General features: G+C 45.9%; 1 protein-coding gene and 1 long non-coding RNA gene across 5 annotated transcripts in view; one reads left to right on the forward strand and one right to left on the reverse strand.

Moving 5' to 3' along the window:
- The window catches only part of LOC119466730, a 9,603-nt gene extending 5,559 nt beyond the window's left edge, over positions 1 to 4,044 (reverse strand). The window contains exons 1-2 of the long non-coding RNA XR_005195188.1: positions 3,917 to 4,044; positions 2,851 to 2,926 (exon numbers count right to left, since the gene is read on the reverse strand). This is a non-coding gene — a long non-coding RNA (uncharacterized LOC119466730). The remainder of the gene's footprint in view (positions 1 to 2,850; positions 2,927 to 3,916) is intronic.
- Positions 3,801 to 27,478, forward strand: part of LOC108281235 (SLP adaptor and CSK interacting membrane protein) — a 26,042-nt gene continuing 2,364 nt past the window's right edge. Inside the window, exons 1-4 of one of the 4 annotated variants that reach the window (XM_017496711.2) lie at positions 3,801 to 3,884; positions 17,981 to 18,104; positions 20,555 to 20,618; positions 24,200 to 24,273. In XM_017496711.2, the coding sequence (XP_017352200.1) occupies positions 3,882 to 3,884; positions 17,981 to 18,104; positions 20,555 to 20,618; positions 24,200 to 24,273 (265 nt within the window). In that variant the 5' untranslated portion in view covers positions 3,801 to 3,881. Of the gene's footprint in view, positions 3,885 to 4,250; positions 4,382 to 17,980; positions 18,105 to 20,554; positions 20,619 to 24,199; positions 24,274 to 27,478 lie in introns of those variants that run through there. The other 3 variants (XM_037727207.1, XM_037727208.1, XM_017496712.2) reach the window with 3 other exon arrangements.

Here is a 27,478-nt window from a genome sequence, read left to right on the forward strand (position 1 = left end):
AAAGAGATATAAATTATTTTTTTTTAATTCTGAGCTGAAGATGCAATGAATGAAATGAAAAATGCAATATAGAGCTTAACAGCAGACTTGATCAGGCAGAAAAAAAGAATTTGCAAACTAGAATATAGATTATTAGAAGTTATCCAGTCAGAAGAAAAAAGCAAATAAAAATAAATAAATAAACAAGGGATTTATGGGACACTATCAATAGAAATACAGATTAGGTAACCTGTAGAAGGAGAAGAAAGTCAAAAGGAGAAGAAAGTTTATTTAAAGAAATAATGACTGATTGGCTGGGCGCGGTGGCTCACATCTGTAATCCTATCATTTTGGGAGGCCAAGGCAGGTGGATCACCTGAGGTCAGGAGTTCAAGACTAGCCTGATCAACATGGATAAACCCCATCTCTACTAAAAATACAAAATTAGCCGGGTGTGCTGGTGCACACCTATAATCCCAGCTACTCAGGAGGCTAAGGCAGAAGAATCGCTTGAACCTGGGAGGCAGAGGTTGTAGTGAGCCAAGATCACACCATTATACTCCAGCCTGGGCAACAAGAGCAAAACTCCCCCTCAAAAAAAAGAAGAAAGAAAGAAAGAAAGAAGAAAGAAAGAGAGAGAGAGAGAAAGGAAAGAAAGAAAAAGAAAGGAAAAAAAGAGAAAGAAAGAAAAAGAAAGAAAGAAAAGAAGAAAAGAAAAGAAAGAGAAAGAAAGAATGACTAAAAACATTCCAAATTTTGGGGGTGATATGGACATCTAGGTTTATAAGGCTTAAAAGTCCCCAAACAGGTTCAATGTAAGATGACTTCACTGAGACATATTACAATCCAATTGTCAAAAATCAAAGTCAGAGGGGCTGAGAATGGTGGCTCATGCCTGTAATTCCAGCACTTTAGGAGGCCAAGGTGGAAGAATCATTGAGCCCAGGAGTTTGAGACCAGCCTGTGCAACACAGTGAGACCCTGCCTGTACAAAAAATTTTAAATTAGCCAGGCATGGTGGCACCTAACTATAGTCCCAACTAATTAGGAGGCTGAGGTAGGAAGAACACTTGAGCCCAGAAGGTCAAGGCTGCAGTGAGCTCTGATTGTACCACTACACTCCAGCCTGGGTGAAGGAGACCCTATCTCAAAAAGAAAAGAAGAGAAAGAAGAAGGAGAAGGAGAAGTCTGGAGGAAGAGGAGGGGGAAGCAGCAGCAGACGAGGAGGAAGAAATCATCAGAGGGAGAGTTTTGAAAGCAAAAGCAAAGAAATTAATCAAATACACAGGAACCCCTATTGGACTATCAGCAGATTTCTCAGCAGAAACCTTGCAGGCCAGGAGAGAGTGGGATGAGATAGTCCAAGTGCTCAGAGAAATAAACTGCCAACCAAGAATACTTGACTCAGAAAAACATGTCCTTTAAATACAAAGAAGAGATAAAAAATTTCCCAGACAAACAAAAGCTGAGGGAGTTCATCACCATAATCGCTGCCTTACAAAAAATGCTAAAGGGAGTTCTTCAAGCTGAAATCAAAGTATGGTCATTAGTAACATGAAAACATGAAAGTATAAAATTCACCAGTAAAGGTAAGTATATAGTCAGAATACTCTAGTAGTTTAATGGTGGAGTGCAAATCACCTTTAACTTTGGTACAAAGGTCAAAAGACAAGTGTATTAGAAATAACCATAGCTAAAATAATTTGTTAATGGATGCACAATATAAAAAGAAGTGAATTGTGTCATCAAAAACTTAAAATGGCAGGTGGGGAGTAAAAGTGTAGTTTTTGTATGCAATTGAATTCAAGTTATCAGCTTAAAATGCCCTAGTTTTGTGCAAGCATGTGTGTGAGTGTGTGTGTGTGTGTGTGTGTGTGTGTGTGAGACAGAGTCTGGCTCTGTTGCCCAGGCTAGAGTGTAGTGGCATGATCTTGGCTCACTGCAAACTCTGCCTCCCAGGCTCAAGCGATCTTCTCACCTCAGCCTCCCAAGTAGCTGGGACTACAGGCGTGCACCATCATGCCCAGCTAATTTTTTTTTTTTTTTGTAAAGACATGGTTTTGCCATGTTTCCCAGGCTGGTCTTGAACTCCTGAGCTCAAGTGATCCACCCTCCTTGGCCTCCCAAAGTGCTGAGATGACAGGCATGAGCCACTGCGCCCAGGCTGGTATGATATACTTTGGATATTTGTCTCCTCCAAATCTCATGTTGAAATTTGATCCTCAATTTTGGAGGTGGGGATCTCACAGGAGCACAGGCCAGGCATGGTGGCTCATGCCTATAATCCCAGTACTCCAGGAGGCTGACGTGGGAGGATCACTTGAGCCCCAGAGTTTGAGACCAGCCTGGGTAACACAGGGACACTTCATCTCTACAAAAATAAATAAATAAATAAAAATTAGGCAGGGGCCAGGTGTAGTGGCTCATGCCTATAATTTCAGCACTTTGGGAGGCCGAGGCAGGGAGATCACTTGAGGTCAGGAGTTCGAGACCAGCCTGGCCAACATGGTGAAACCCCATCTCTACTAAAAATACAAAAAATTAGCTGGGTGTGGTGGTGAGTGCCTGTAGTCTCACCACTGCTCAGGAGGCTGAGGCACAATTGCTTGAAGCAAGGAAGTGGAGGTTGCAGTGAGCTCAGATTTTGCCACTGAACTCTAGCCTGGGCAACAGGGTGAGACTCCAACTCAAAAAAAAAAAAAAAAGCCAGGCATGTTAGTATATACGGGCTGTCCAGCTACTTGGGAGGCTGAGGCAGGAGGATTACCTAAGCCCAGGAGTTGGAGGCTGCAGTGAGCTGTGATTATGCCATTGCACTGCAGCCTAGGTGACAGAGAGATACCCTGTCTCAACCTCCCCCCACCCCACAACCTCAGTTTAAAGTCCTCTTCTTGGCTGTGCAAAGTTGATTCAGTGATGCAGCCTCCCTGAGCTTTGATGTTTTCACCTGCAAAACAGAGACGACAATCTTCTGAGTCAGTGAAGGGGAGATGAGATGTGAGATAAGGGATGTAAAACACTGGTTTCAGGCCCTAGTCCCAGCAGATGCTCAACAGTGGGATCTATCAATTCAGTGGCATGCTGGAACTAGCCCAGACAGGCCCATGGAAGCCATGAGAGGGAGACTACATCTCAATAAATAAATAAATAAATAAGCAAACATTGCAAATTAGGAATCTTCTGAGCTAGATTTTTTGTTTTGTTTTGTTTTGTTTGAGATGGAGTCTTGTTCTGTCACTCAGGCTGGAGTGCAGTGGCGCCATCTCGGCTTACTGCAACCTCCACCTCCCAGGTTCAAGCAACTCTCCTGCATCAGCCTCCCGAGTGCTGGGACTACAGGTGTGTACCACCACGCCTGGCTAATTTTTGTATTTTTAGTAGAGACAGGGTTTCACCATGTTGACCAGCCTGGTCTCGAACTACTGACCTCAGATGATTGGCCCTCCTCAGCCTCCCAAACTGCTAGGATTACAGGTGTCAGCCACCATGCTGGCCAGAGCCAGATGTTTGTTAAACACTTACCAGACATATCAGGTTATCATCATTATCACTGAAAGTGATAACTCATTTGCTCTGGGCAGACACAATGCACATCCATTTGTCTATTTTTACTACTATGACTGATCATTTGAGTCAGAACCTGCCAATTCAACAAAATGTTTACTTGGTTTCCCCACCCCAGCCCCCATGTTCAGAGGCCATGAGCCTCACTGGGAGTTCTGTCTCACAGTCTTGCATGAGGAGACCCAACTCAGTCAAAATGCTCCACTGGACACATTTCTCAATGCCACCACTCACATGCCCTTAGAAAAAGGAAGCCTGTCCCTTGCCTCCTCTAAGCAGTAGCTGTGTCAGCAGTTCCAGGGTGCACAGAAGTTTTCAAGAGTCGCCCTCATTGCGAGATGGTGAGTTTGTCACACATGAGCTGGTTTCTTACCTGGGTCTGTCTCTGCATGGGAGTTGGCATCCTGTCGCTCTTCTTGACACTGAGGCTGCTACATCCAGTAATGCTCAGGGCAAACTCGTCTGTGGGGACACCTCACCCACCCACACTGCCAAGTCTCCACCCTGGCCCCTGGCCCCTGCCAGGACCCCCTCCTACACCATGAGGGTCCTCTGATGGGCCTTGTGGGAGTGACACAGGGCAGTGAGAAGATTCTGGCTTCTGGACAGCCTCGTCAGCTTCCCTGGAAAAGGAATGGTTGCCTAAAGATGATGCACAGGTCTCTCCCCTGTGGGCTGACAAGAAAGAGGAAGTGGTCAGGATGGGGCTCAAACTGTCTCTAGCGGTGGGTGAGGTCCTGTGAGTGAGGAATGCCTCTCACCAGCTGTGCCTGAGCCACAGCACTCCGGCCACTGCTGTCTCCGCAGCTGCTCACATCTGGAAACCTTCACAGTTCAGGTTAGCATCTTGGCTTTCCAAGGGAAAGCTTCCTGCTTTCTTCACGGCAGACATCTGCCAGTGCTGGCATCAGGGCACGTGTCCATGGGAGCTACTTCATTGGCACTGGGCCGGGGGATTGCAGCCTGGAGCCCTGGTACGACCGCTGGGTGGGGTTGGAGAAAAACTTTTGTTAAAGAATCTGCTCTGCCGGTAACTGGCTGAGTGACCGGAGGCATCGCTTCACCTCTCTGGGCCTTTTCCTCGCATGTATGTTGGGGCAATGAAGAAGTTTACCTCTTGGGTTGAAATGAGGTAATGACTGGGAGTGAGCAATGCAAACTGTAATGAGTTATTCTCTAGATGCTGAGAGTGTATTTTTGGACTTGCTGTGAGAAGGCTCTCATGGTGCTATGCTGGAGATAGGGGTGGGAGCAAAGCACTAACTGTGTAAATTTATTTTAATTAATTAATTAATTAATTTGAGATGGAGTCTCGCTTTGTCACCTCGCCTGGAGTACAAGGGCTGAATCTCGGCTCACTGCAGCCTCTGCCTCCCGGGTTCAAATGATTCTCCTGCCTCAGCCTCTAGAATAGCTGGGACTATAGGCATGTGCCACCACACCTGGCTAATTTCTGTATTTTTAGTAGAAGTGAAGTTTCACCATGTTGCCAGGCTGATCTCAAACTCCTAACCTCAGGTGATCCATCTGCCTCAGCCTCCCAAAGTGCTGGGATTACAGTGGTGTGAATTTAGACTACATCTTAGGTCTCTTAGATGAAAGACATGGATCATCACCAGTCTTGGTACCTTTGTCATTGCATCTCTGGCTTTCAGCGGTTCATTGGGCACCTTCCCTTCCAGAGGCCTCGAGATCAAAGTGTTCTTGGTGGAGCCATCTACTTTTGCCCTCTGGAAAATTATTTCGAGAAGACATATGGGTTTGGCTTTGCCATATCCACTCCCACTGCCCTATGTATCCACTTGTCCTTGAGGTCTTGGCCATGAAGCAATGCAGAGCGCAGGCTTCACTCTGCTTCGATGATAAGTAACTACCGAGAGGCTTAAAGCAGGGAAGGGAAGGGACAGGCTCACACTGGTATTTGGCAGCCAGTGGGGAGCCAGATGGCGGCTGGGGACCAGCAAAAATGGAATGCTCCAGGTACAGACATGACAAGGACTTGGACGAAATTTGGAGGCTGACTGGCTGAAGTGAGGTAGGGATGGGGCCATAGGAGAAAGAGGAGTGAGGCTAGGTTTCCCGTCTTTCCGAGAAATGAAAGGATAGAGAGGGGGAGAAGAGGGGCTGGACTCCTTTTAATTACCCTGCCCTGCACTTCCCCATGCACACTTGGGTTTTAAGTTGCCAGTGACTATCCACATGGCCATTTCTGGTGCTGTCATCAGTGAGAAGGACGAGTGGGGCCGAGCACAGTGTCTCACACCTGTGATCCCAGCAATTTGGGAGGCCAAGGCGGGTGGATCACTTGAGGTCAGGAGTTCCAGACCAGCCTGGCCAACATGATGAAACCCCATCTCTACCAAAAATACACAAAAATTAGCTGGGTATGGTGGTAAGTGCCTGTAATCCCAGCTACTCAGGAGGCTGAGGCAGGAGAATCACTTGAACTGGGAAGTAGAGGTTGCAGTGAGCCGAGATTGCACCACTACACTCTAGCCTAGGCGACAGAGTGAGATTCCATCTCAAAAAAAAAAAAAAAAAAAAGAAGAAGGACGAGTGGGAACAAGGGCTCACTAAGCATGAATAGCAACAATCTGGAAACTAGAGGTGAACTGGGGCAAGAACTGTTCATGCCAACCAACCTAAATATTCTCTACAGCCTCTCAGACGCTTGAGATCTAGGCTGAGATCAGCTTGAACCCTCATTCCAGGCCTGCTGAAGTCCAAAGGGCCCCAGGACTTCTGTGGATTCCCTAGGAGGCCACTTCTTTTTCCACAGTCAGCATGGGACTGCAGCTTCTGTGGGTAAAACTGTTTATACTGCACTGACCCAGAGGTGAAACTACATGCCTTTCTTAGTTCCCCAGACCACCAGAACAAATGTGCTCACAAAAGCACTAGCAGTTGCAGCAGGCTTTACTAAAGACTAAGGAGGGGGCAGCCAGAGGGGTTTACAACACATCAGTGCAAACAGCTACACACAGAACATAAAATGTCTTTGCCACCCCATCTCTGAGCACTTTCTATCAGTTTCTTCTCTTGATACCAAACGAAGCCCATTCTGCTCATCATACAGTGAGCCAATCACTGAGATGACCAGTTTTGCAGCAGAGAGTGGGTTTATTCATGAGGCAGCCAAGTGAGGAGGCGAGAAAACAGGTCTCAAATCTACTTCCTCAAAGATGGGGTTTAGAGACATTGATGGGACAAAGAAGCAGGTGGCCTAAGGTGTGGGGAAGGTGATTGGAGGCAAGAAAAAGTAGGAAATCAGCGATCAGTGCAAGCCTAGTCAAGCGTCATGGTTTCTTCATAGGATGCAGGTTCACAAAATGGTGACACTAGCAGGATCGAGGATGGAGTTTGTGGTGCTCTGACATCAAAGGTTACTTACTGGACACTCACACAAATCAAGTTGAAGGATTGAACTGTATAATAGCTGACCCCAAGTTCCCGAAAAACATCTCTTTTTTTTTGAGACGGAGTTTCACTCTCGTCACCCAGGCTGGAGTGCAATGGCATGATCTCAGCTCACTACAACCTCTGCCTCCCAGGTTCAAACAATTATCCTGCCTCAGCCTCCTGAGTAGCTAGGATTACAGGTGCCCACCACTATACCCAGCTAATTTTGTATTTATAGTAGAGATGGGGTTTCACCATGTTGGCCAGGCTGGTCTCGAACTCCTGACCTCAGGTGATCCGCCTGCCTTGGCCTCCCAAAATGCTGGGATTACAGGTGTGAGCCACCACGCCTGGCCCCTGAAAAACAACTTAACCATTACTATGATGACCTATACATCAGAGATGTTATCTGTAAAGAAGCCAGTGGAAGTCCAGTTAAATATTGCTTAGCTACATGACTTTTAGCTATACACGTTTTGTTTTGTTTTGTTTAAGACAGGGTTTCACTCTATAACCCAGGCTAGAGTGCATTGGTGGTGATCACAGATCACTGCAGCCTCAACCTCCTAGAGTCAAGCCATCCTCCCACCTCAGCCTCCTGAGTATCTGGGACTACAGGCACACGCTGCCACATATGGCTATTTTTTTTTTTTCTTTTCTTTTTCTTTTTTGAGTTGGAGTTTTGCTCTTGTTGCCCAGGCTGGAGTGTAGTGGCACGATCTCGGCTCACTGAAACCTCTGCCTCCCAGGTTCAAGCGATTCTCCTGCCTCAGCCTCCCGAGTAGCTGAGATTACAGGCATGTGCCACCACGCCTGGCTAATTTTGTATTTTTAGTAGAGACAGGGTTTCTCCATGTTGGTCAGGCTGGTCTTGAACTCCTAACTTCAGGTGGTCCACCTGCCTTGGCCTCCCAAAGTGCTGGGATTACAGGCATGAGCCACTGTGCCAGGCTTTTTTTTTTTTTTTTTTTTTTTTTTTTTTTTTTTTTTTTTTTCATTTTTAGTAGAGACAGGGTCTTGCCATGTTTCCTATGCTGGTCTTCAACTCCTGGGCTCAAGTAATCCTTCAGCCTTGACTTCCCAAAGTGCTAGGATTACAGGCATGAGCCATTGCCCCCAGCAGCTATATAGGTTTTAAGATCAACTAGAAGCAACTGACTAAAATCAGGTAAGGCAGGTTAAGTTCTGCAGGGCTAATCTAGCCCTCGGGTTCACTCCTTCCTTTGCAACACCCTGCTGGCTCCCCTTCTTCTCATACTTCCATCCCTTCTTCTCATCTTTCTATCCCTTCTTCTCATCCTTCCATCCCTTCTTCTCATCAACTTCTCTCCTGGAACTCCAAATTCTCCCCTTCTATAACCCAGAGGAATTCAACATTCCCCATTTCTTACCAGCAAACTCATTCCTAGCCTAGCCAGCTTTGCAGATCTGAAGATGCTCTGCAGGGAGAATAGGGGATTCTCCTCGTCAGTGGCTGCCCTTCTTAGAGGACACTGGCAACTGTAAATAGAACTTTGTTGGTTTGCCCTTAATAATGCTTTATGCTTGGTGATATTTTGCACACAGAGCTGTTTTGTATGCATCATCTCTTGGAAGCTTTTCAGAAGACTGCAAGGAGGTAGATGAGATGTTAAGGGTCTTGTTCCAAGTGCAACAGCTAGTGCCCAGCCAAGTGGGAACAAACAGGAAACCTATTACCCCTGGCCAGGTGCAGTGGCTCACGCCTGTAATCCCAGCACTTCGGGAAGCTAGGGTGGAGGATCACTTGGGGCCAGCAGTTTGAGAACAGCCTAGGCAACATTTTTTTGTCTCTACACCTTTTTTTTTTCCTCTACAAAAAGAGAAAAGAAAAGAAACTTGTTCCCTTGATAGTCAGCCTAGGGGCCCTTCAATGCTTCATTTTGTGAAAACGTGTATACCTTTCATAATGTAAACTATGTTTCTTGCTGAAGATCTTTTTTTTTTTTTTGAGACAGAGTTTCGCTCTTGTTACCCAGGCTGGAGTGCAATGGTGCGATGTTGGCTCGCTGCAAACTCCGCCTCCTGGTTCAAGCAATTCTCCTCCTTGAACTCAGCCTCCCGAGTAGCTGGGACTACAGGCACGCACCACCATACCCAGCTAATTTTTGTATTTTTAGTAGAGACGGGATTTCACCATGTTGACCAGGATGGTCTCGATCTCTTGACTTTGTGATCCACCCGCCTCAGCCTCCCAAAGTGCTGGGATTATAGGCGTGAGTCACCGCGCCCGGCCTGAAGATCTTTTTTAAAAACTGCTAAATAGGCAGAAAGCGGCAGCTCATGCCTGTAATCCCAGCAGTTTGGAAGGCCGAGGCAGGTGGATCACCTGAGGTCAGGAGTTTGAGACCAGCCTGACCAATACAGTGAAACCCCGTCTCTACTAATACAAAATTAGCCATGTGTGGTGGCCTGGGATTGTAGTCTGAGTTACTAGGGAGGCTGAGACAGGAGAATTGCTTTAACCTGGGAGATGGAGGTTGCAGTGAGCTGAGATCGTGCCACTGCACTCCAGCCTGGGTGACATAGCAAGACTCCATCTAAAAAAAAAGCTAAATAAACCCACAGTCTCAGAAATTCCTGGTGAAGGAGGAATGTGATTTATGTCCCTGATTCCCTATAAATGCCCTTTGGAGAAGTGAAAGTGAAACTGATGTGGCGACTACCTTCAGCAGCTCTCTCACCCATCTGCCTTCTTTCCTGTGGAATGTCTTACTCAATCTTTTCTGCTGAAACTACCCAGAATTGCAACAGGCTCACCCATGTTCCTTAAAAATGTCATCGTGGACAACTAGAGGAATGGGGAGAAACAAAGGGGAAGCTGGAACTGCACCTCCCCAGCAGTGTACGGCCATTGCTTCCCAGCCAGACTCTTGATGCCAGTAGCCAATGGCCAATAGAGGACAGGGAGCCTGCCCAGGGTTGCGTGTCCAGATGAGGCTTTGGAATTAGACTGCACAGCACAGGAATTTCAGATACTGGACCCAAAGTGTCTTCTGCCTGCATTAGCAGAGGGGAAGTCCATCTATAATAGGGGAAAGAGACTGGGGCATCATCCATTCATTCATATATTCACAGATATGTATGGAATGTCCTATCCCAGGTGATGTTCTAGGTATTAGAAACACAGAGGTAATTAGAGGCAAAGCCCCTGCTCTTATGGTGCTTACCCATCAGTGTGGGAGACAGACAAGGAACAAATAAACCAAGAGAACAAATATACCAGGAGACAACTGTCACTATAACAGGTTCAGCTGGAAGAAAAATGCATTTCACTTTTTTTTTTTTTTTTTTTTTTTGAGACAGGGTCTTGTTCTGTCACTCAGGCTGGAGTGCAGTGGCACAGTCATGGCCCAATGTAGCCTTGAACTCCTGGGCTCGAGCAATCCTCTCACCTAAGCTTCTTGAGTACTGGGGGCAGGCACCCACCTCACCTAGCAAATTTAAAATTTTTTTTGTAGAGACAAGTTCTTGCTATGTTGCCCAGGCTGGTCTCTAACTCCTGGCCTCAGGTGATCCTCCTGCCTCAGCCTCCAAAAGTGTTGAGATTACAGGTGTGAGCCACTGTGCTCGATGCATTTCATTTTTTTTTTTTTTTTTTTTTTTTGAGACAGGATTTTGCTCTGTCAACCAGGCTGCAGTGCAGTGGCATGTGCAGCTCACTACAGCCTTGACATCCTGGGCTCTAACAATCATTCCACCTCAACCTCCCATGTAATTGGGACCACATGTGCATGCCACCATGCCCAATCTATTTTTTTCTTTTTTTTTTTTTGGAGAAGGAGTCTAGCTCTGTCGTCCAGACTGGAGTACAGTGGTGCAATCTCAGCTCATTGCAAACTCTGCCTTCCAGGATCAAGCAATTCTCCTGCCTCAGCCTCCTGAGTAGCTGGGATTACAGGTGCACACCATGCCTGGCTAATTTTTGTATTTTAGCAGAGATGGGTTTCACCCAGCTAACTTTTGTAATTTTTGTAGAGACAGGTTTCACCATCTTACCCAGGCTGGTCTTGAATTCCTGGGCTCAAGTGATCTGCTTACCATGTTGGCCAGGCTAGTCTCTAACTCCTGTCCTCATGATCCTGTTGCCTCGGCCTTCCAGAGTGCTGGGATTACAGGTGTGAGCCACCATGTCTAGCCCAAATTTTTAAAAAGTTTTAGTAGAGATGAGGGTCACACTTTGTTGTCCAGGCTGGTCTTGAGCTCCTGGGCTCAAGACATCCTCCCACCTTAAAGTTCTGGGATTACTGGCATGAACCACTGTACCCAACACATTTCACAAATACTTATTGCAGGAGTAGCAACATCCCTTCACGTAGCTGAGGAGTTCTCCTTAGGAGTGGGCAGCCAAGGAGGAAGGACGGCCTCGTGAGGAAGGCTTCACCAAATGAAATTGTGAAGCGCCATGAGAATGGGGAATGGGGGCTAAGCTGGAAGGTGGAGGAGTTGGTGTGTGCTGTTGGACTACTCTGCGTAAGCTGGCTCCCTCTCACCATAGCCCCCAGGCTGTTGACTTTGCCTCCCACTTCAGAGGAAATGGAAACTTAGATGTGAGCTCTCAACTACCTGCCTCCAAGCCCCTTCTCTCTAGTTCTATTCAGTGTCACTCCCCTCTCTAATCCTTGTTCCCTTTTGAAAGTTCATTCTGGGTGGGCACAGTGGCTCCCACCTGTAATCTCAGCACTTTCAGAGACCAAGGTGGGCAGATCACTTGAAGTTAGGAGTTCAAGACCAGCCTGCCCAATATGGTGAAACCTTGTCTCTACTAAAAATACAAAAATATTAGCTGGGAGTGGTGACGGGCAACTGTAATACCAGCTACTCAGGAGGCTAAGGCAGAAGAATTGCTTGATCCCAAGAGGTGGAGGTTGCAGTGAGCCAAGATCACACCACTGCACTCCAGCCCGGGTGACAGAGCAAGACTGTCTCAAAAATAAAAAAACATTATTAAGTGGATTTATTTCAGTTTGTTTGTTTGTTTGTTTGATATAGGGTCTCATTCTATCACCAAAGGCTGGAGTGCAGTGGTGCAATCAGGGCTCACTGCAGCTTCAAACTCCTGGGCTCAAGCGATCCTCCCTCCTTGGCCTCCCAAGTAGCTGGGATCACAGGTGTGTGCCACCACGCCCAGCTAACTTTTGTAATTTTTGTAGAGACAGGTTTCACCATGTTGCCCAGGCTGGTCTTGAACTCCGGGGCTCAAGTGCTCTGCTCGCCTCAGCCTCTCAAAGGGCTGGGGTTACAGGTGTGCGCCACCACGCCTGGCTTCACTTCAGTTTTTAAATTTTAGTCATGCTCATTTTGAAATTTGAGTCTTATATTTGACTCAAAGCTCTCCCCTTTGCCCCACTGAGGTGAGCAGAAAGAGCAGAAAGAGCAGAAAGAGGGGTGGAGGCTGCTCAGCTCTCAACACCCACTTCCTTGCATTAAGTTTCTCAGCATTGGACTGAGGTGGACAGAAGGGGACAAAGAATTTTCCATTGGAAGAATCCATCAGTGAGCCATTACTACTGGTCTAGTTTGTATGGTGGGGTAGGGGCTTCCAACTGGCCCATTGATGAAGGACTCAACCCTTGACACTTGAGAGGTCTCTTGTGGTCCCTGAGAGATATGGCTGCATCTTTGCACTGGATCTCAGCATCCTTTCATGCAAGCACCTTTTTATTTATTTATTTATTTATTTTTGAGACAGAGTCTTGCTCTGTCTGGAATGCAGTTGTGCAAACACAGCTCAGTGTAAACTTCACCTCCTGGGCTCAAGCCAGCCTCCCACCTTAGCCTCCTGAGTAGCTGGGACTACAGGCAGGTGCTGCCATGCCCGGCTAATTGTGTGTGTGTGTGTGTGTGTGTGTGTGTGTGTGTGTATAGAAACAGGGTCTTGCTATGTTGCCCAAGCTGATCTTGAACTCCTGGACTCAAGCGATCCACCTTCCTTGGCCTCCCAAGGTGCTAGGATTACAAACGTGAGCCACTGCACTAGGCCAGTGCAAACACTTCTTTGCGATCCTTCAGTAGATCTCAGCAGTCCTGTACTCACAATCTTATCAACCCTCTGTGGCCACAACTCCAGCCCTGCTAGCACAGGTAGGATCCAGGTTCCATACCTTCCCAGGGCCTGAACTTGGTCATGCAGCCACTGTGTACTCCCACTGTCTGTACTCTCTACCATCCTTCCTCAGGCCTTCCCCTCTCTGGAAGCACCTTGGCCATGAAACTAGCCTGGTGGCCTAGAGGACATCCTACTGGAACTAAGATGTGATTCTCTTAGGCCCCCTCTCTCAGCTTCACTCTCTCAAAAAGGAAGCTCTCCTTGGTTCTATTGAAAAGGTGTCTCTCTGCCAGCTGCCAGGGCCTGGGGCCACTAGGCCAGCGCCTGTCAATGCTGGTGGGGGCAGGATCATTCTGCCTCTTGTCCACCCCCCAGCCCTCTTGCTTCTAACACAGGGTACCTGCTGGGGCCCACAGATGCTGGGGATGAGTTCTAGCCCTGCCTCTGCCCTGGGGCAACCCCTCCCTGTCCTGGTCTCCCTGCTCTGCCACCCCTCTCCTGGGGCACTCAGTGGCTGTCCTGTGGCTACATCCTGTGGCTGGGGGGCCTGAGACAGGACAGCAAAATGGTTCATTTCCGTGGAATCTTATCACTTTGTTGCCTTAGTTCTCACTCTTCCCAAGCCTCCTGGGACTGGGACACATTTGCAATAAAGGAAAGGTTTGTGGTGCCCATTGCAGCAGGTATCTCATGGGAAAAAAAAATATGAAAAGGTGTCTTTCTTTGGTCCATTTCATTTGTAAGAACAAACCTGAAAAAAAAAATATTTATCACTCTGAGTACTTCTGAAAATGACCCATGGTTTCACTTTCTGATGATATCATTCCACTTCCTCTTTCCTAGGAACCTGATGAGAATAAAATTTCCTTGACCTTGAAACCTAAGCAATAGTTTTTCTTGGAAGCTACACTATATGGTCAATTGATTCTTCTCAATGTTATCAAAGTAAATATACATAGTGCAAAAATCAAGTAATGCAGAGAGTTTATAACGAAAAGTAACGGTCCATCTTCCACCCCATCCTTCTACTCAGTCACAATCCAGATATAACAGCTTTGAATGTGCATGTCCTGGTATTTATCTCTATTGCTCTAAAGAGTATTGTTTCAGGAAAAACTCTGCAAACAGTGTTTTTCCTCTGTTCTCATACCACCACAACAATCATCAACACAAAATAAGACTTCTGTGACCAAATGTGTGAGGTTTTTTCCCACACACACCAAGCCGTGAACACCAGAGGGGTGATCTCCAATTCACTGCCAACACTGTGGATCCAGAGATAGCATTAGATCCCACAGCTCAGTCTCCAAGACTGCTGCCCCCAACTCTCCAGACACCAGTGACAAGTCCGGGCCCCTGGAACTTCAGACCAACCAGCTTCAAGTTGTGGCTCTCACAACTCACAGAATATAGGGAAGCATTTATATTTACCAGTTTATTATGAAGGATATTGCAAAGGACACAGATGAAGAGATGCATAGGGTGAGGGATAAGGTAAGGGGTAGGGAGTTTCCATGCCTTCCCTGGGGCACCACCCTCCAGGGGCTGACCCAAGGAAGGGAAGGTCAGAAAGATTCCATTTCCTAAGGCCTAACACACCCAACATGATAACATAAGACTGTAACAAGGGCTATGAGAGTTATAAATAAGCCAGGACCTGTGAACGAAAACATATATATATATATATATATATATATATATATATATATATATATAAAAACATCATGAGTATGTTTATGCTGGCCAGGCATGGTGAATCATGCCTATCATCCCAGTACTTTGGGAGGCCAAGTGGGGAGGATCACTTGAGGCCAGAAGTTTAAGACCAGCCTGGGTAACATAGCAAGGCCCCATTCCCATCTCTACAAAACATAAATTTTTTAAATTGTAGGGAAAAAAAGAGTTTGTTTATGTTGCTTTTTGGAGAAATTCTTCAAGAGTTAAAAAAGAGACAAAGAGAAAGTATGAGAGGAAAGATAGACAAAGAACCAGGAGTCAAACATTTGAATAAAAGGAAAAAACTGAGAAAGTGCAGAGAAGGAAATTCTATCTACCCACCTACCTATCATCTATCTTTCTATCTGCCTGTCTATCCATCTGGTTCCCCAAGGCTAAAGAAGGTGAGATTCTCATTTCTGTTTGTTGAACAAAGTGGTTGTCTTCTGACATGTGCCTCTTCTTAAGTCCAGTGTTCTTTCAACCTCATTGGTCTCTGCAAAACCCAATTTCACAGGCCCCTACTGAGAACCAGTTTCCAGTCTCCACTTCTTTTTTTTCCTCTTTGTTCGTCTTCCCCTATTGCTCTCTTTTTTCCTGTAAAAATGATCTGCAACAAAACCTCTCCCATGTGCATGCCTAGAGGGTGAGTTATCCCAGGTAGCTAACGCTTTGTTCCCTTAAGAATAAATCCCCAGGCCAGGCAGGCAGGTGGCTCACGCCTGTAATCACAGCACTTTGGGAGGCAGAGGTGGGTGGGTCACTGGAGGTCAGGAGTTGGAGACCAGCCCAGCCAACATGGTGAAACCCCCTGTCAACTAAAAAAATACAAAAATTAGCTGGGCCTGGTGGCACGCACCTCTAATCCCAGCTACTCGGGAGGCTGAGCTAGAATGGCTTGAACCCAGGAGACAGAGGCTGCAGCAAGCCTAGATTGAGACACTGCACTCCATCCTGGGCTTCAGAGCGAGACTCTGTCTCAAAAAATGAAAATAAAATAAAATTAAAAAATCCCCAATACATCTTAGATAAACCACAAAAGAATCATGTTGAGCAAAAAAGTAAGCTGCAGAATGCTGTGTATACAAGAACACTAGTTATATATTACTGGTTTTGCCACATACAATGTTATCAATAGCCAAAGAACATTATATTATATCAAGCCAAAATGTCAGTAAAAAAACAGTTTGCAACTGAAAATCCAAACCATAATATAACAAATTAATGAAGATACTATGCCAATAATACAAACACATTTTAAAATTTTCAGCCAAATTAAGTCTTTGTAGTAAGAGTGGCTTTATAGCAGCCTAATTCTGCCACCTGCCTCGGCACCTTGTTACATCATTAATAGTGCTCAGAAGCATGAATCTGAAATAGCACTGTGTAAACACGCATGGTGTTTCCACTAACTAAACCGTAACACAGGAAATTGATTCTCCTGCAACCAGGATTCCTGAATATCTCCCAATGATCTCTCAAGGATCATTTTTACTATAATATGCAAATGAAATGGCCAAGCGCCCATTCAGTGGATGAAGGGAACCCAACCCCTCCCCAGGATCTCCGTGAATTCCTGGAGGCTACTCCTATTAGTCCATCCTGCAGCCTGCACCCCACTGTCACTAGGAGCTTATCAGCTGCTGTTCTGGCTCATTGTCCACAGGTTGCCTGTGGCTTGGAAAATCATGCACACATGTCATTCCTCCTAGGCTCTACTCATACAAGCTTGTGTGTTACACAGTTTTTTTTGTTTTTGTTTTTTGAGACAGAGTTTTGTTCTGTTGCCCAGGCTGGAGTGTGGCGGCACGATCTCGGCTCACTGCAACCTCTACCTCCTGAATTCAAGCGATTCTTCTGCCTCAGCCTTCAGAGTAGCTAGGATTACAGGCATGCAGCACCCTGCCCAGCTAATTTTTTGTATTTTTAGTAGAGACGGGGTTTCACCATGATGACCAAGCTGGTTTCAAACTGCTAACCGCACGTGATCTGCCCACCTCAGCCTCCTAAAATGTTAGGATTACAGACGTGAGCCACTATGCCTGGCCTTTGTTTTAGTTTTGAGATGTAGTCTTGCTCTGTCATCCAGGCTGGAATGTGGTGGCACGATCTCGGCTCACTGCAACCTCCACCTTCTGGCTTTAAGCGATTCTCCCGTCTCAGCTTCCCAAGTAGCTGAGACTACAGGCGCAAGCCACCACACCCAGCAAATTTTTGTATTTTTAATAGAGACAGGGTTTTGCCATGTTGGACAGGCTGGTCTTAAACGCCTCACCTGAAGTGATCTGCCTGCCTCAGCCTCCCAAAGTCCTGGGATTACAGGCATGAGCCACTGCACCCAGCCATGTTATACAGTTTTATTGGAGGTTTGATGGAAACAAAAGGCGACATCACAGCATAACCTAGGTAGCAATTTAAGGCTGAACATGACACATAACTTTCCTAGAAATGCCTTGGTCATTCGCTACTACAGGAACTTCCTAACCAGGCTCTAACTTGCTGCTCTCTTCTTGACCTCTCCCTCTGCTGCTAACCTTTTCCAAGACTTTCCCCCTCTCTGGTCTGTCAGCCTCCAGCCCCCAAATTCCTGTTAATTCTCTCATGCAGACCAACTCAGTTTGCTCTATATCTTCAGCTTCACCCTTCTGACCATATCTCACTCAAAGAGACCTGTCCAAGTATTTTTGTAACCCTCACCTCAAACAAAAGCTCTCAATAGTCTCTCTCCCCTGCTATGTCTTGTCCTTGTCATTAAAAACAACTGCAGTCAATTATTGCTTTAAATGGCACCTTTCCCCTCCTGCCACATGTTTGAAAGAGCAGTGATGTCTACCGTTTCTAGAGTGCCCAGAAGGTACATGCTTGATCTCCAGTCCTCACAAACCTCGGTGAAGTATAAGGTATCATTCCCATATTACAGATGAGGCTCACAGATGACTTGCCTGAGTTCCCCCAGCTGCTAATTAGTAGGGTATGGCTGTGAACCAGTGCCTGATTCCTAAGCAGATGTCTGCATCTCTACACAACACAGTAGATTGCCTGGTACGGTGGCCCACGCCTGTAATTCCAGCACTTTGGGAGGCTTAGGCAGGTGGATCACCTGAGGTCAGGAGTTTCAGATCACTCTGGACAACATGGTGAAACCCCGTCTTTAAAAAAAAAAAAAAAAACACACATGGTAGATAACTGCCCCACTCCACCCCACACCAGGATGTCTTTAATTTATGCCTCCTCTTCTCTCTTCATTCTTCTCAGGATTCCACTGCAATGAGTTGGTGGAGGAACAATTTCTGGATCATCTTAGCTGTGGCCATCATTGTTGTTTCTGTGGGCTTGGGCCTCATCCTGTACTGTGTCTGTAAGTGGCAGCTTAGACAAGGTAATGGCCATCTTACCTGGGCAACTGGAGGGGGGAGCCAGGTGATTATCAGTACAGTAGAGCTCCTTAGGGCAAGAAAATAAATTCTAGGCCTGAATGGGCTGAATTTGGGATTAAGCATCTTGCATTCTGGGTTTGGGTCCTAGCCCTGCCACTACATTGTGGTTTTGGGCCTCAGTTTCCTCATGTGCATAGTGAAGGGAGGGACATCAACTAATCTCCAAGAGCCCTCCAGCCCTAATCATCTGAGTGAAAGCAGAATCTGTTTCAAGGCACAGTATACTCAAGTGCTTTCCCTTTCCTATGTGGCTGCTGATAACAGCATCTTGCAAGAACAAAAGTATATGGAATATTAAGAACTGTCTTGGCTGGGCACACTGACAGCATTTTAGGAGGCCCAGGAAGGGGATCACCCGAGGTCAGGAGTTCCAGACCAGCCTGACCAAAATGGCGAGACCCTGTCTCTACTAAAAATACAAAAATTAGCTGGATGTAGTGACAGGCACCTGTAATCCCAGCTACTCAGGAGGCTGAGGCAGGAGAACCACTTGAACCCGAGAGGCAGAGGTTGGAGTGAGATCATGCCACTGCACTCCAGCCTGGGCGACAAGAGCAAGACTCCAACTCCAAATAAATAAATAAATAACTGTCTTGAGGAATAAAATGTGGACTCAACCCACAGCCAACATGTTTGGCCACCATGATTGCCTTCTCTGAGACCATATTCTGAATTTTCTGGTATTATCCCCACCTAGACCAGAAACCTCTTAGTACCCTCAGACATAAATAAGTGGCCAGAGGATTAACACTAACTTTAGATTATCTGTAAGTGGGGTTTCAACTATCCTGTTCATCTCCAGAAACATGAAAGCCTTGATTCAATGGTGTGTTATCTTGACATCTCATCCCTTTAAATAATGACTTAAGCAGGAAGTACACCTGGGGATGGTAAGCATACTGAGAGGTACAGCTACCTTCCCTGCATAGGCATCACTCAGTGATCAAGCCACTATCCACTCACTGCATCTAAACACAGCCTCAAAATTCCTGCTCAGCCGAGTGCTGAAAGGTCAGGGACACACAAGAAGTGAAATCTTTTTGTCATTCTTCTCAAACTCTCATTAGAGATAAGAAAATTAAGGTTCAAAGGAAGATGGGAGCTTAACTGAGATGCCATAGGAATTGGTGGCAGAGTTGGGACCAGAACTCAGGTCTGCCAGGCTTCCAGTTCAATGTTCTTTCTCCTCTATTGTAATTAATTTTTTAATACAAAAAACTATATTCTGGGACCCTACAGTCCTCTATCCTTTTGTCTCTCTTTTTTTTTTTTTTCAGACAGTGTCTTACTCTGTCATCCAGGCTGCAGTGCAATGGAGTGATCTCAGCTCACTGCAACCTCCACCTCCCAGGTTCAGCTGATTCTCCTGCCTCAGCCTCCCGAGCAGGTGGGATTACAGGCATGCACCACCACAACCGGCTAATTTTTGTATTTTTAGTAGAGATGGAGTTTCACCATGTTGGCCAGGCTGGTCTCAAACTCCCAACCTCAAATGATCCACCTGCCTTGGCCTCCCAAAGTGCTGGGATTACAGGCATGAGTCACTGTGCCCAGCCTTTTTAAAAAGTTTTCATTCTTGCTGAGTGCAGTGGCTCACACCTGTAACTCAGCACTTTGGGAGGCTAAGGTGGGTGAATCATTTGAGGTTGGGAGTTTGTGATCAGTCTGGCCAACATGGTGAAACCCCGTCTCTACTAAAAATACAAAAATTAGCTGGGCGTGGCGCCAGACACCTGTAATCCCAGATACTGGGGAGGCTGAGGCAGGAGAATTGCTTGAACCTGGGAGATAGAAGATGCAGTGAGCTGAGATTGTGCCACTGTATTCCAGCCTGGGCGACAAGAGTGAGATTCCATCTAGGGAAAAGTTTCCATTCTCAAATAGGAACAAAAGAATGACCCTGAACAAAAGCTTTACTTAATTTCCTTTTGTCCTCAACCACTCCTATTAACAAGCAGGCTGTAATTAATAACAACTTATATGTCCAGCACATCACAGTTTACAAACTGCTTTTCCGATTCTTTATCTGATTTCCTCCCAACCACACTTCTAATTACTCATTCGACCAACATTTCTGGGTGCTACCTAAGTGCCAGGCATCACAGTTTATAAACTGCTTTTCCAATTCTTTATCTGATTTCCTCCCAACCACACTTTTAATTACTCATTCAACCAACATTTCTGGGTGCTACCTAAGTGCCAGGCATAGAGGAAGTAAACCACCACCCACACTGGGTTAGTGCACAGGCTCTGTGGTTAGGTGGCCTGGATTCAAAGTCCAACTCTATCATTTATTAATTCTGTGTCCCTAAGTGTGTCTTCTCTGAGCTAAATTCGAAAATCACAACTTTTGCTAATTCCTCTTAAACAAATATGCTTTTCCCTCTCTTAGGCAAGAAATGGGAAATTGCCAAGCCCTTGAAACACAACCAAGCAGATGAAGAAAAGATGTATGAGTAAGTGGTGGGGAAATCCTTACGCTTTTTACTTTTGAGACCTGCCTGCTCACTTCCACTCTTGCCCCTCCACTACTGAAACAGAATGACATCACATTTCCTGTAGAGCTGGTGAAACGTCACACCTGCCAAATCTCTCCACATATGGGCAGAGACTCAGGAAGGACGTTGTGGATGTAGGGCAGGTCCTCCCTCCTCTCATCTGTCTCTCTCTCTCTCTCTCTCCCTCCCTCTCTCTCTCTCTCTCTCTTGTTTTTTCCAAGATGGAGTCTTGTTGCCCACGCTTGAGTGCAATGAAGCAATCTCGGCTCCCTGCAGCCTCCACCTCCCAAGTTCTAGTGATTCTCCTGCAGATACTCTTATTAGGCAGGATAGTCCAAGGGTTTAGAGATTATTTCCCAGGGGCCAGTCAAGAGTCAGTCCTTTCTTTGGAATATACACACTATCTAAAACAAAACCTATGCTTGGAGTGAGGTGCAGTGGCTCATGCCTGTAATCTCAGCACTTTGAAAGGCCAAGGTGGATCACTTGAGGTCAGGAGTTCAAGACCAGCCTGGACAACATAGTGAGACCCTGTCTACAAAACATTTTTAAATCTATGCTTTTCTTTTTTTCTTATTATTTTTTTAAAAAATAAAGACAGGTTTTCACCATGTTGGTCAGGCTGGTCTTGAACTCCCGACCTCAGGTGATCTGCCCACCTTGGCCTCCAAAGCGCTTGGATTACAGGCATGAGCCACCACACCTGGCCAAATCTATGCTTTTCTAAAATGACTTTTGTTGTAGCTTCAGGGGTCCAGCAAATAACATCCCCCTGCCTCCATCAATTCTGATCCCCTTCAGGAATAAGATAAATGTGTCAGGCAGCCAGGTGGCTAAAATATTGCCTTTATTAAGAATAAAAATTGGGCTGGGTGCAGTGGCTCACATCTGTAATCCCAGACTTTGGGAGGCTGAGGCAGGTGAATCACCTGAGGTTAGGAGTTTGAGACCAGCCTGGCCAACAGGGGTTTAGTAGAAACCCCATCTCTACTAAAAATACAGAAATTAGTCAGGCATGGTGGTTTGTGCCTGTAATCCCAGCTATTTGGGAGGCTGAGGCAGGAGAATTGCTTGAACCCAGGAGGCGGAGGTTGCAGTGAGCCAAGATCATGCCACTGCACTCCAGCCTGGGCAACAAGTGAAACTCCATCTCAAAAAAAAAAAAAAAAAGCAAAAAAATAAAACTCGGATTGGCTAAGGGCAGTGGTTCATGCCTATAATCCCAGCACTTTGGGAGACCGAACTGGGAGGATGGCTTTCAGCCTGGAGTTTGAGACCAGCCTGGGCAACATAGAGGAGGCCCATTGAAAAAAATACCAAAATTAGCCAGGTATGGTGGCATCTGCTTGTAGTCTCAGCCACTTGGGAGGCTAAGGTGGGAGGATCACTTGAACCCATGAGGTCGAGGCAGCCATGAGCTGTGATGGTGCCACTGCTCTCCAGCCTGGATGTCAAAGCAAGACCCTGTCTCAAAAAAACAAAACATAAGCAAACAAAAAAGAATAAAACTGGTTCTTTTCTGTTAGCTAGCGAGTTTCCTAATTTAGAACTGGGCGACTTTCCTGACCAGTTCACAGGCAGCTCCGGAAAACCTCAGCTCTCCCCCACTGAGCAGACCCCTTTCTCTGAATGGCAAAGATGGGAGCACGATTTGTGATTTCTATAGTGAGGCCAGCACTAGAGGAGAAAGTGAGAGGAGCCAGACTTTCCCCAAATTTAGCAGTCAGATGAATTGCTTTCTTCTCTTAGGAAGAGCTACAGAGGGATGGTGAGAGCCACCAATGGAGCTCTATCCCCATGTCTCCGCCTGCACTCACCCCAATAACCTAAAAATGTTTATTCATTCCCAGGGGGAATTTATAGCATATAGGAATCAAATCAGTGTACCTAGGGGGATGGAGGCCCAAGTAAGGATGCTTTCTTAGAGTTTATCCTTTAGTTAAAACTTCTTACCAAAGTAAAATATAAATACAGAAAAATGGACATAGTAAGTGTACAACCTGATGAATTTCCACAAACTGAATAGACCCAGATAACTGGCACCCAGATCAAGAAAACAGGATATTACTGACACTTCAGAGGCTTATTTTATACAGTCTTTCAGCTGTTACATCCCAAAGGTAATCACTGTCTGTGATAGCATAAATTAATTTTGGTTTTTATGCATTCTATTAATGAAATCATATAGTACGTATTATTTGGTGTTTGGCTTTTTTGCTCAACATCATTTTTATGAGATTCATTGTATGTAGTTGTAGATTGTTCATTCTTGTTGCTATAGAATAATCCACTGTGGGAGTACACTACATTTATTTATGTATTTATTTTGAGACAAGGTCTCACTCTGTCAATCAGGCTGGAGTGCCATGGTGCAATCATAGCTCACTGTAACCTCAAACTCCTGGGCTCAAGTGATCCTCCTGCTTCAGTCTCCTGAGTAGCTGGGACTATAGGTATATGCCACCACACCTAGCTAATTATTTTGATTTTTTTGTAGAGACAGGGTCTCTACAAAAGAGAGACAGTGTCTCTCCCTGTGTTGCTCAGGGTCTCCCTATATTGCCCTCAAACTCCTGGCCATCTTCCCTCTTTTGCCTCCAAAGTACTGGGATTACAGATGTGAACCACCTTGCCCAGTCTCTATACCATAATTAATCTATGCATTCTACTGCTGATAGGCATTTTGGTAGTGTGATGGCAAATTTTATGTGTCTCTGTTTCCCTGGAGAACCCAGACTAACACAGGTAGCGTCCAATTTAGAGCTGTTATGAATAGTGTTGCTCTAAACATTCTAATGCATGTTTTGGTGAACAGATGCAAGCATTTCGAAAGGCTGTAGACCCAGCGGTGGAAATGCTGTCTCAAGGTGTATGTACATTCAGGTTTAGGAGCTCATCTGTTTTTTGTTTTTTTTTTTGTTTTTTGTTGGTTTGTTTTGAGACAGTCTTGCTCTGTCACCCAGGCTGGAGTGCAGTGGCGTGATCTTGGCTCACTGCAACCTCTGCCTCCCCGGCTCGAGTGAGTCTCCTGCCTCAGCCTCCCAAGTAGCTGGGATTACAGGTGTGCATCATCATGTCCAGCTAATTTTTGTATTTTTTAGTAGAGATGGGGTTTCACCATGTTGGCCAGGCTGGTCTCAAACCCCTGACCTCAGGTGATCCGCCCTTGGCCTCCCAAAGTGCTGGGATTACAGGCATGCGCCACCACACCCGGCCCATCTGTTTTGCAAATAGAAATACATCTGGTGCCTACCACTCCTAATCCAGCTCAGGTGAACCATGTGCTCCATGCTCTGAGTTATAGCACTTTTATTTCCCTCTCTTCGGTTTCAGCCATTTCCTGGACTAGAGAAAATGGTTTCATTAGGGTGCCAATTACAAATGGGATCCAGGACCTAGAAAGGAAAGTGAATGCTTCCAGTTTGTAGAGTCCAAGGTTTGAATGCTCAATCCATTCACTTTCCTTGACATTTTATCTTAAACCTGCTGAGAGCAGGCATGGCCCAAACCAAACACTGATTCCCTTTCTCTCTGTCTAGGAATGTTCTTAATGATTCTCCAGGTCAATTACCGCCTCTGCCACCAAGGAGTTGGCCTTCTCTAGAAGACTCTTGTAAGTATATTTTACTGGTAGCAGTTTCATTTATAGTAAGGATAACAAGTTTATCAAGGTGTCTTAGAGAGCTCAAGCTGCTGTAACAAAAATACCATAGACTGGGGTGCTTACACAACAGAAATCTACTTTCTTATTGTTCTGAGGCTGTAAGTCTGAGATTAGGTTGCTGGACAATTTCTGTGAGGTTTCTGGTGAGGGCTCTTCTCCTGGCTTGCAGGCAGCTGCCTTCTTGCTATGCCCCCACAAATGGGCTTTCCTTGGTGCATTCAAGCTGGAGAAGAGCATCAGGGAGCCAGATTTCTGGTGTTTCTTTTTACAAAGACACTAATCCTGTTGTACCAAGGCCTCATCCCTATGGCCAAATATAGACACACTGGGGGTTAAGCCTTGAACATGTGAATTTTGGGGGAATACAAACATTCAGTCTATAACACTAGGATGTATAGATGCAGCATCCTGATTATTTTATTTTACTTTACTTTTATTTTTTTCTTTTTTGAGATAGGTTTCACCACGTTGGCCAGGCTGGTCTTAAACTCCTGACCTCAGGTGACCCACCCACCTCAGACTCCCAAAGTGCTGGGATTACAGGCATGAGCCACTGCTCCCGGCCCTGATTATTTTTGAAGCAGAGTCTTGCTCTCTCACCCAGGCTGGAGTACAGTGGTGAGATTTCACCTCACTGAAATGTCCACTTCCTGGGTTCAAGCTATTTTCTTGTCTTAGCCTCCTGAGTAACTGGGAGTATAGGCATGCACCATTATACCCAGCTAATTTTTTGTATATTGAGTAGAGATGGGGTTTCACCATATTGGCCAGGCTGGTCTTGAACTCCTGACCTCAAACGATCCACCCACCTCGACCTCCAAAAGTGCTGGGTTTATAGGCGTGAGCCACCACACCCAGCCAGCATCCTGTTTAAAAGAAACAGCCAGAGGCCAGGCACGGTGGCACATGCTTGTAAGCCCAACACTTTGGGAGGTCAGGATGGGCAGATCACTTGAGCTCAGAAGTCTGAGAACAGTCTGGGCAACATGGCAAAACCCTGTCTCTACCAAAATTAGCCGGGCACACCTACAGTCCCAGGTCCTTGGACGGCTGAGGTGGGGGAATTGCTTGAGCCTGGGAGGTCTCATCTTGGACAACACAGTGAGACCCTGTCTCAAAACAAAAAAAGCGATGAAAAAGCGAAAAGGAGGCAGAATAAGTACTGATGCACCCAATATCCTGATATAAATGTGTAAATTATGTTCAAATCCTAGCTTGGAACATAAACAGAAAGAAACATGCAGTGTCACTGGGCTTCTCACTTCCTATCAGAAAAACTCTGGTTCCTTTGACTGGAATGTTCTTCCTTAAGCTCTTTGCATAGCTGGCTTTTTCCTCATTCTTCACATGTCAGCTCAAAAGTCACCATCTCAAAGAGGCCCTCTCTGACCACTCAACCTAAAGTAGTCCTGCTAATTTCCTTTATGAAACTGGCAGTTATCCAAAATTGTCTTATTTACTTATTGTTCATTTGTGTACTATTTCCTCCACTGAAGTATAAACTTCAGAAAAACAGGAACCTTTCTTGTCCGCCACTATTAATATTTACCCACTACCTAGAATAGGGCGTGGGGCTTAGTCGATACTTAAGAAAAATATTTTGAGCAGGGCGCAGTGACTCAGCCTGTAATCCCAGCACTTTGGGAGGCCAAGGAGGGTGGATCGCCCAAGGTTGGGAGTTCAAGACCAGCCTGAGCAACATGGAGAAGCCCCATATCTACTAAAAATACAAAAATTAGCTGGGTATGGTGGTGCATGCCTGTAATCCCAGCTGTTCAGGAGGCTGAGGCAGGAGAATTGCTTGAACCTAGGAGGCGGAAGTTGTGGTGAGCCGAGATCGCGCCATTGCACTCCAGTCTGGACAACAAGATTGAAAATCTGCCTTAAAAAAAAAAAGAAAAATATTTTGATTGGATAGATAAATATTAGTAGCTGCATTTTTTTTTTTTTTTTTTTTTTTTTTTTTTTTTTTTTTTTTTTTTGAGACGGAGTTTCGCTCTTGTTACCCAGGCTGGAGTGCAATGGCGCGATCTCGGCTCACCACAACCTCCGCCTCCTGGGTTCAGGCATTCTCCCTGCCTCAACCTCCTGAGTAGCTGGGATTACAGGCACGTGCCACCATGCCCAGCTAATGTTTTGTATTTTTAGTAGAGAGGGGGTTTCACCATGTTGACCAGGATGGTCTCGATTTCCTGACCTCGTGATCCACCCGCCTCAGCCTCCCAAAGTGCCGGGTTACAGGCTTGAGCCACCACGCCCGGCCGATAAATATTAGTAGCTGCCTTTACTGAGCATGCACAGTGTTTCAGGTCCCACACTAAGCACTTTACAGGTTCAGCTCATTCAATCCTCACAACTCTATGAGGCAGGTACATTTTCATTCCCCTTTGACACATGAGGACACTGAGGCACAGAGAAGGGACTTACCTATGGAAAGGGGGCGGAGAAGAAGAGGAGGGGAAGGGAGGGCAGGGAAGGGAAGGGAAGGGGAGGGGAGGGGAGGGGAGGGCAGGGGAGACAGCTAATGACTGCTGGAACCTGAACATAAACTCAGATCTGTCAAACTGTAGAGTTCTGCAAGCAATGGCATTTCAGGTTTTTTTTTTTTTTTTTTTGAGATGGAATCTCCTCTGTCACTGGGCTGGAGCACAGTGGACTCACTGCAACCTTCACCTTCTGGGTTCAAGTGATTCTCCTGCCTCAGCCTCCCAAGTAGCTGGGACTACAGGTGCGCGCCACCTCACCCAGCTAATTTTTGTATTTTTAGTAGAGATGGGGTTTCGCCATGTTGGCCAGCATGGTCTCGATCTCTTGACCTTGTGATCTACCCACCTTGGCCTCCCAAAATGCTGGGATTACAGGTGTGAGTCAATGTGCCTGGCTGCATTTCAGATTTTTAAAGGAAAAGATGAGATTGTGGGAGAGGCAGTTCCAATCCTCATCAAAGATGGAACTGAGCTGTTTCATCATCTTTCTATTACCTATGGACCTGTTCTTTTCTTTCCTTCTTTCTTTTTTTCTTTTTCTTTCTTTATTTCTCTTTCTTTGTTTCTTTGTTTCTTTGTTTCTTTCCTTTCTCTCTCTCTTTCTTACTTTCTTTCTCTCTTTTCTTTCCCTCCCTCCCTCCCTGCCTGCCTTCTTCTTTTTTTTTTTT

The sequence above is a fragment of the Cebus imitator genome, unplaced genomic scaffold, assembly GCF_001604975.1.
Source record: "Cebus imitator isolate Cc_AM_T3 unplaced genomic scaffold, Cebus_imitator-1.0 Scaffold223, whole genome shotgun sequence".
Taxonomy (NCBI): Eukaryota; Metazoa; Chordata; class Mammalia; order Primates; family Cebidae; genus Cebus; species Cebus imitator.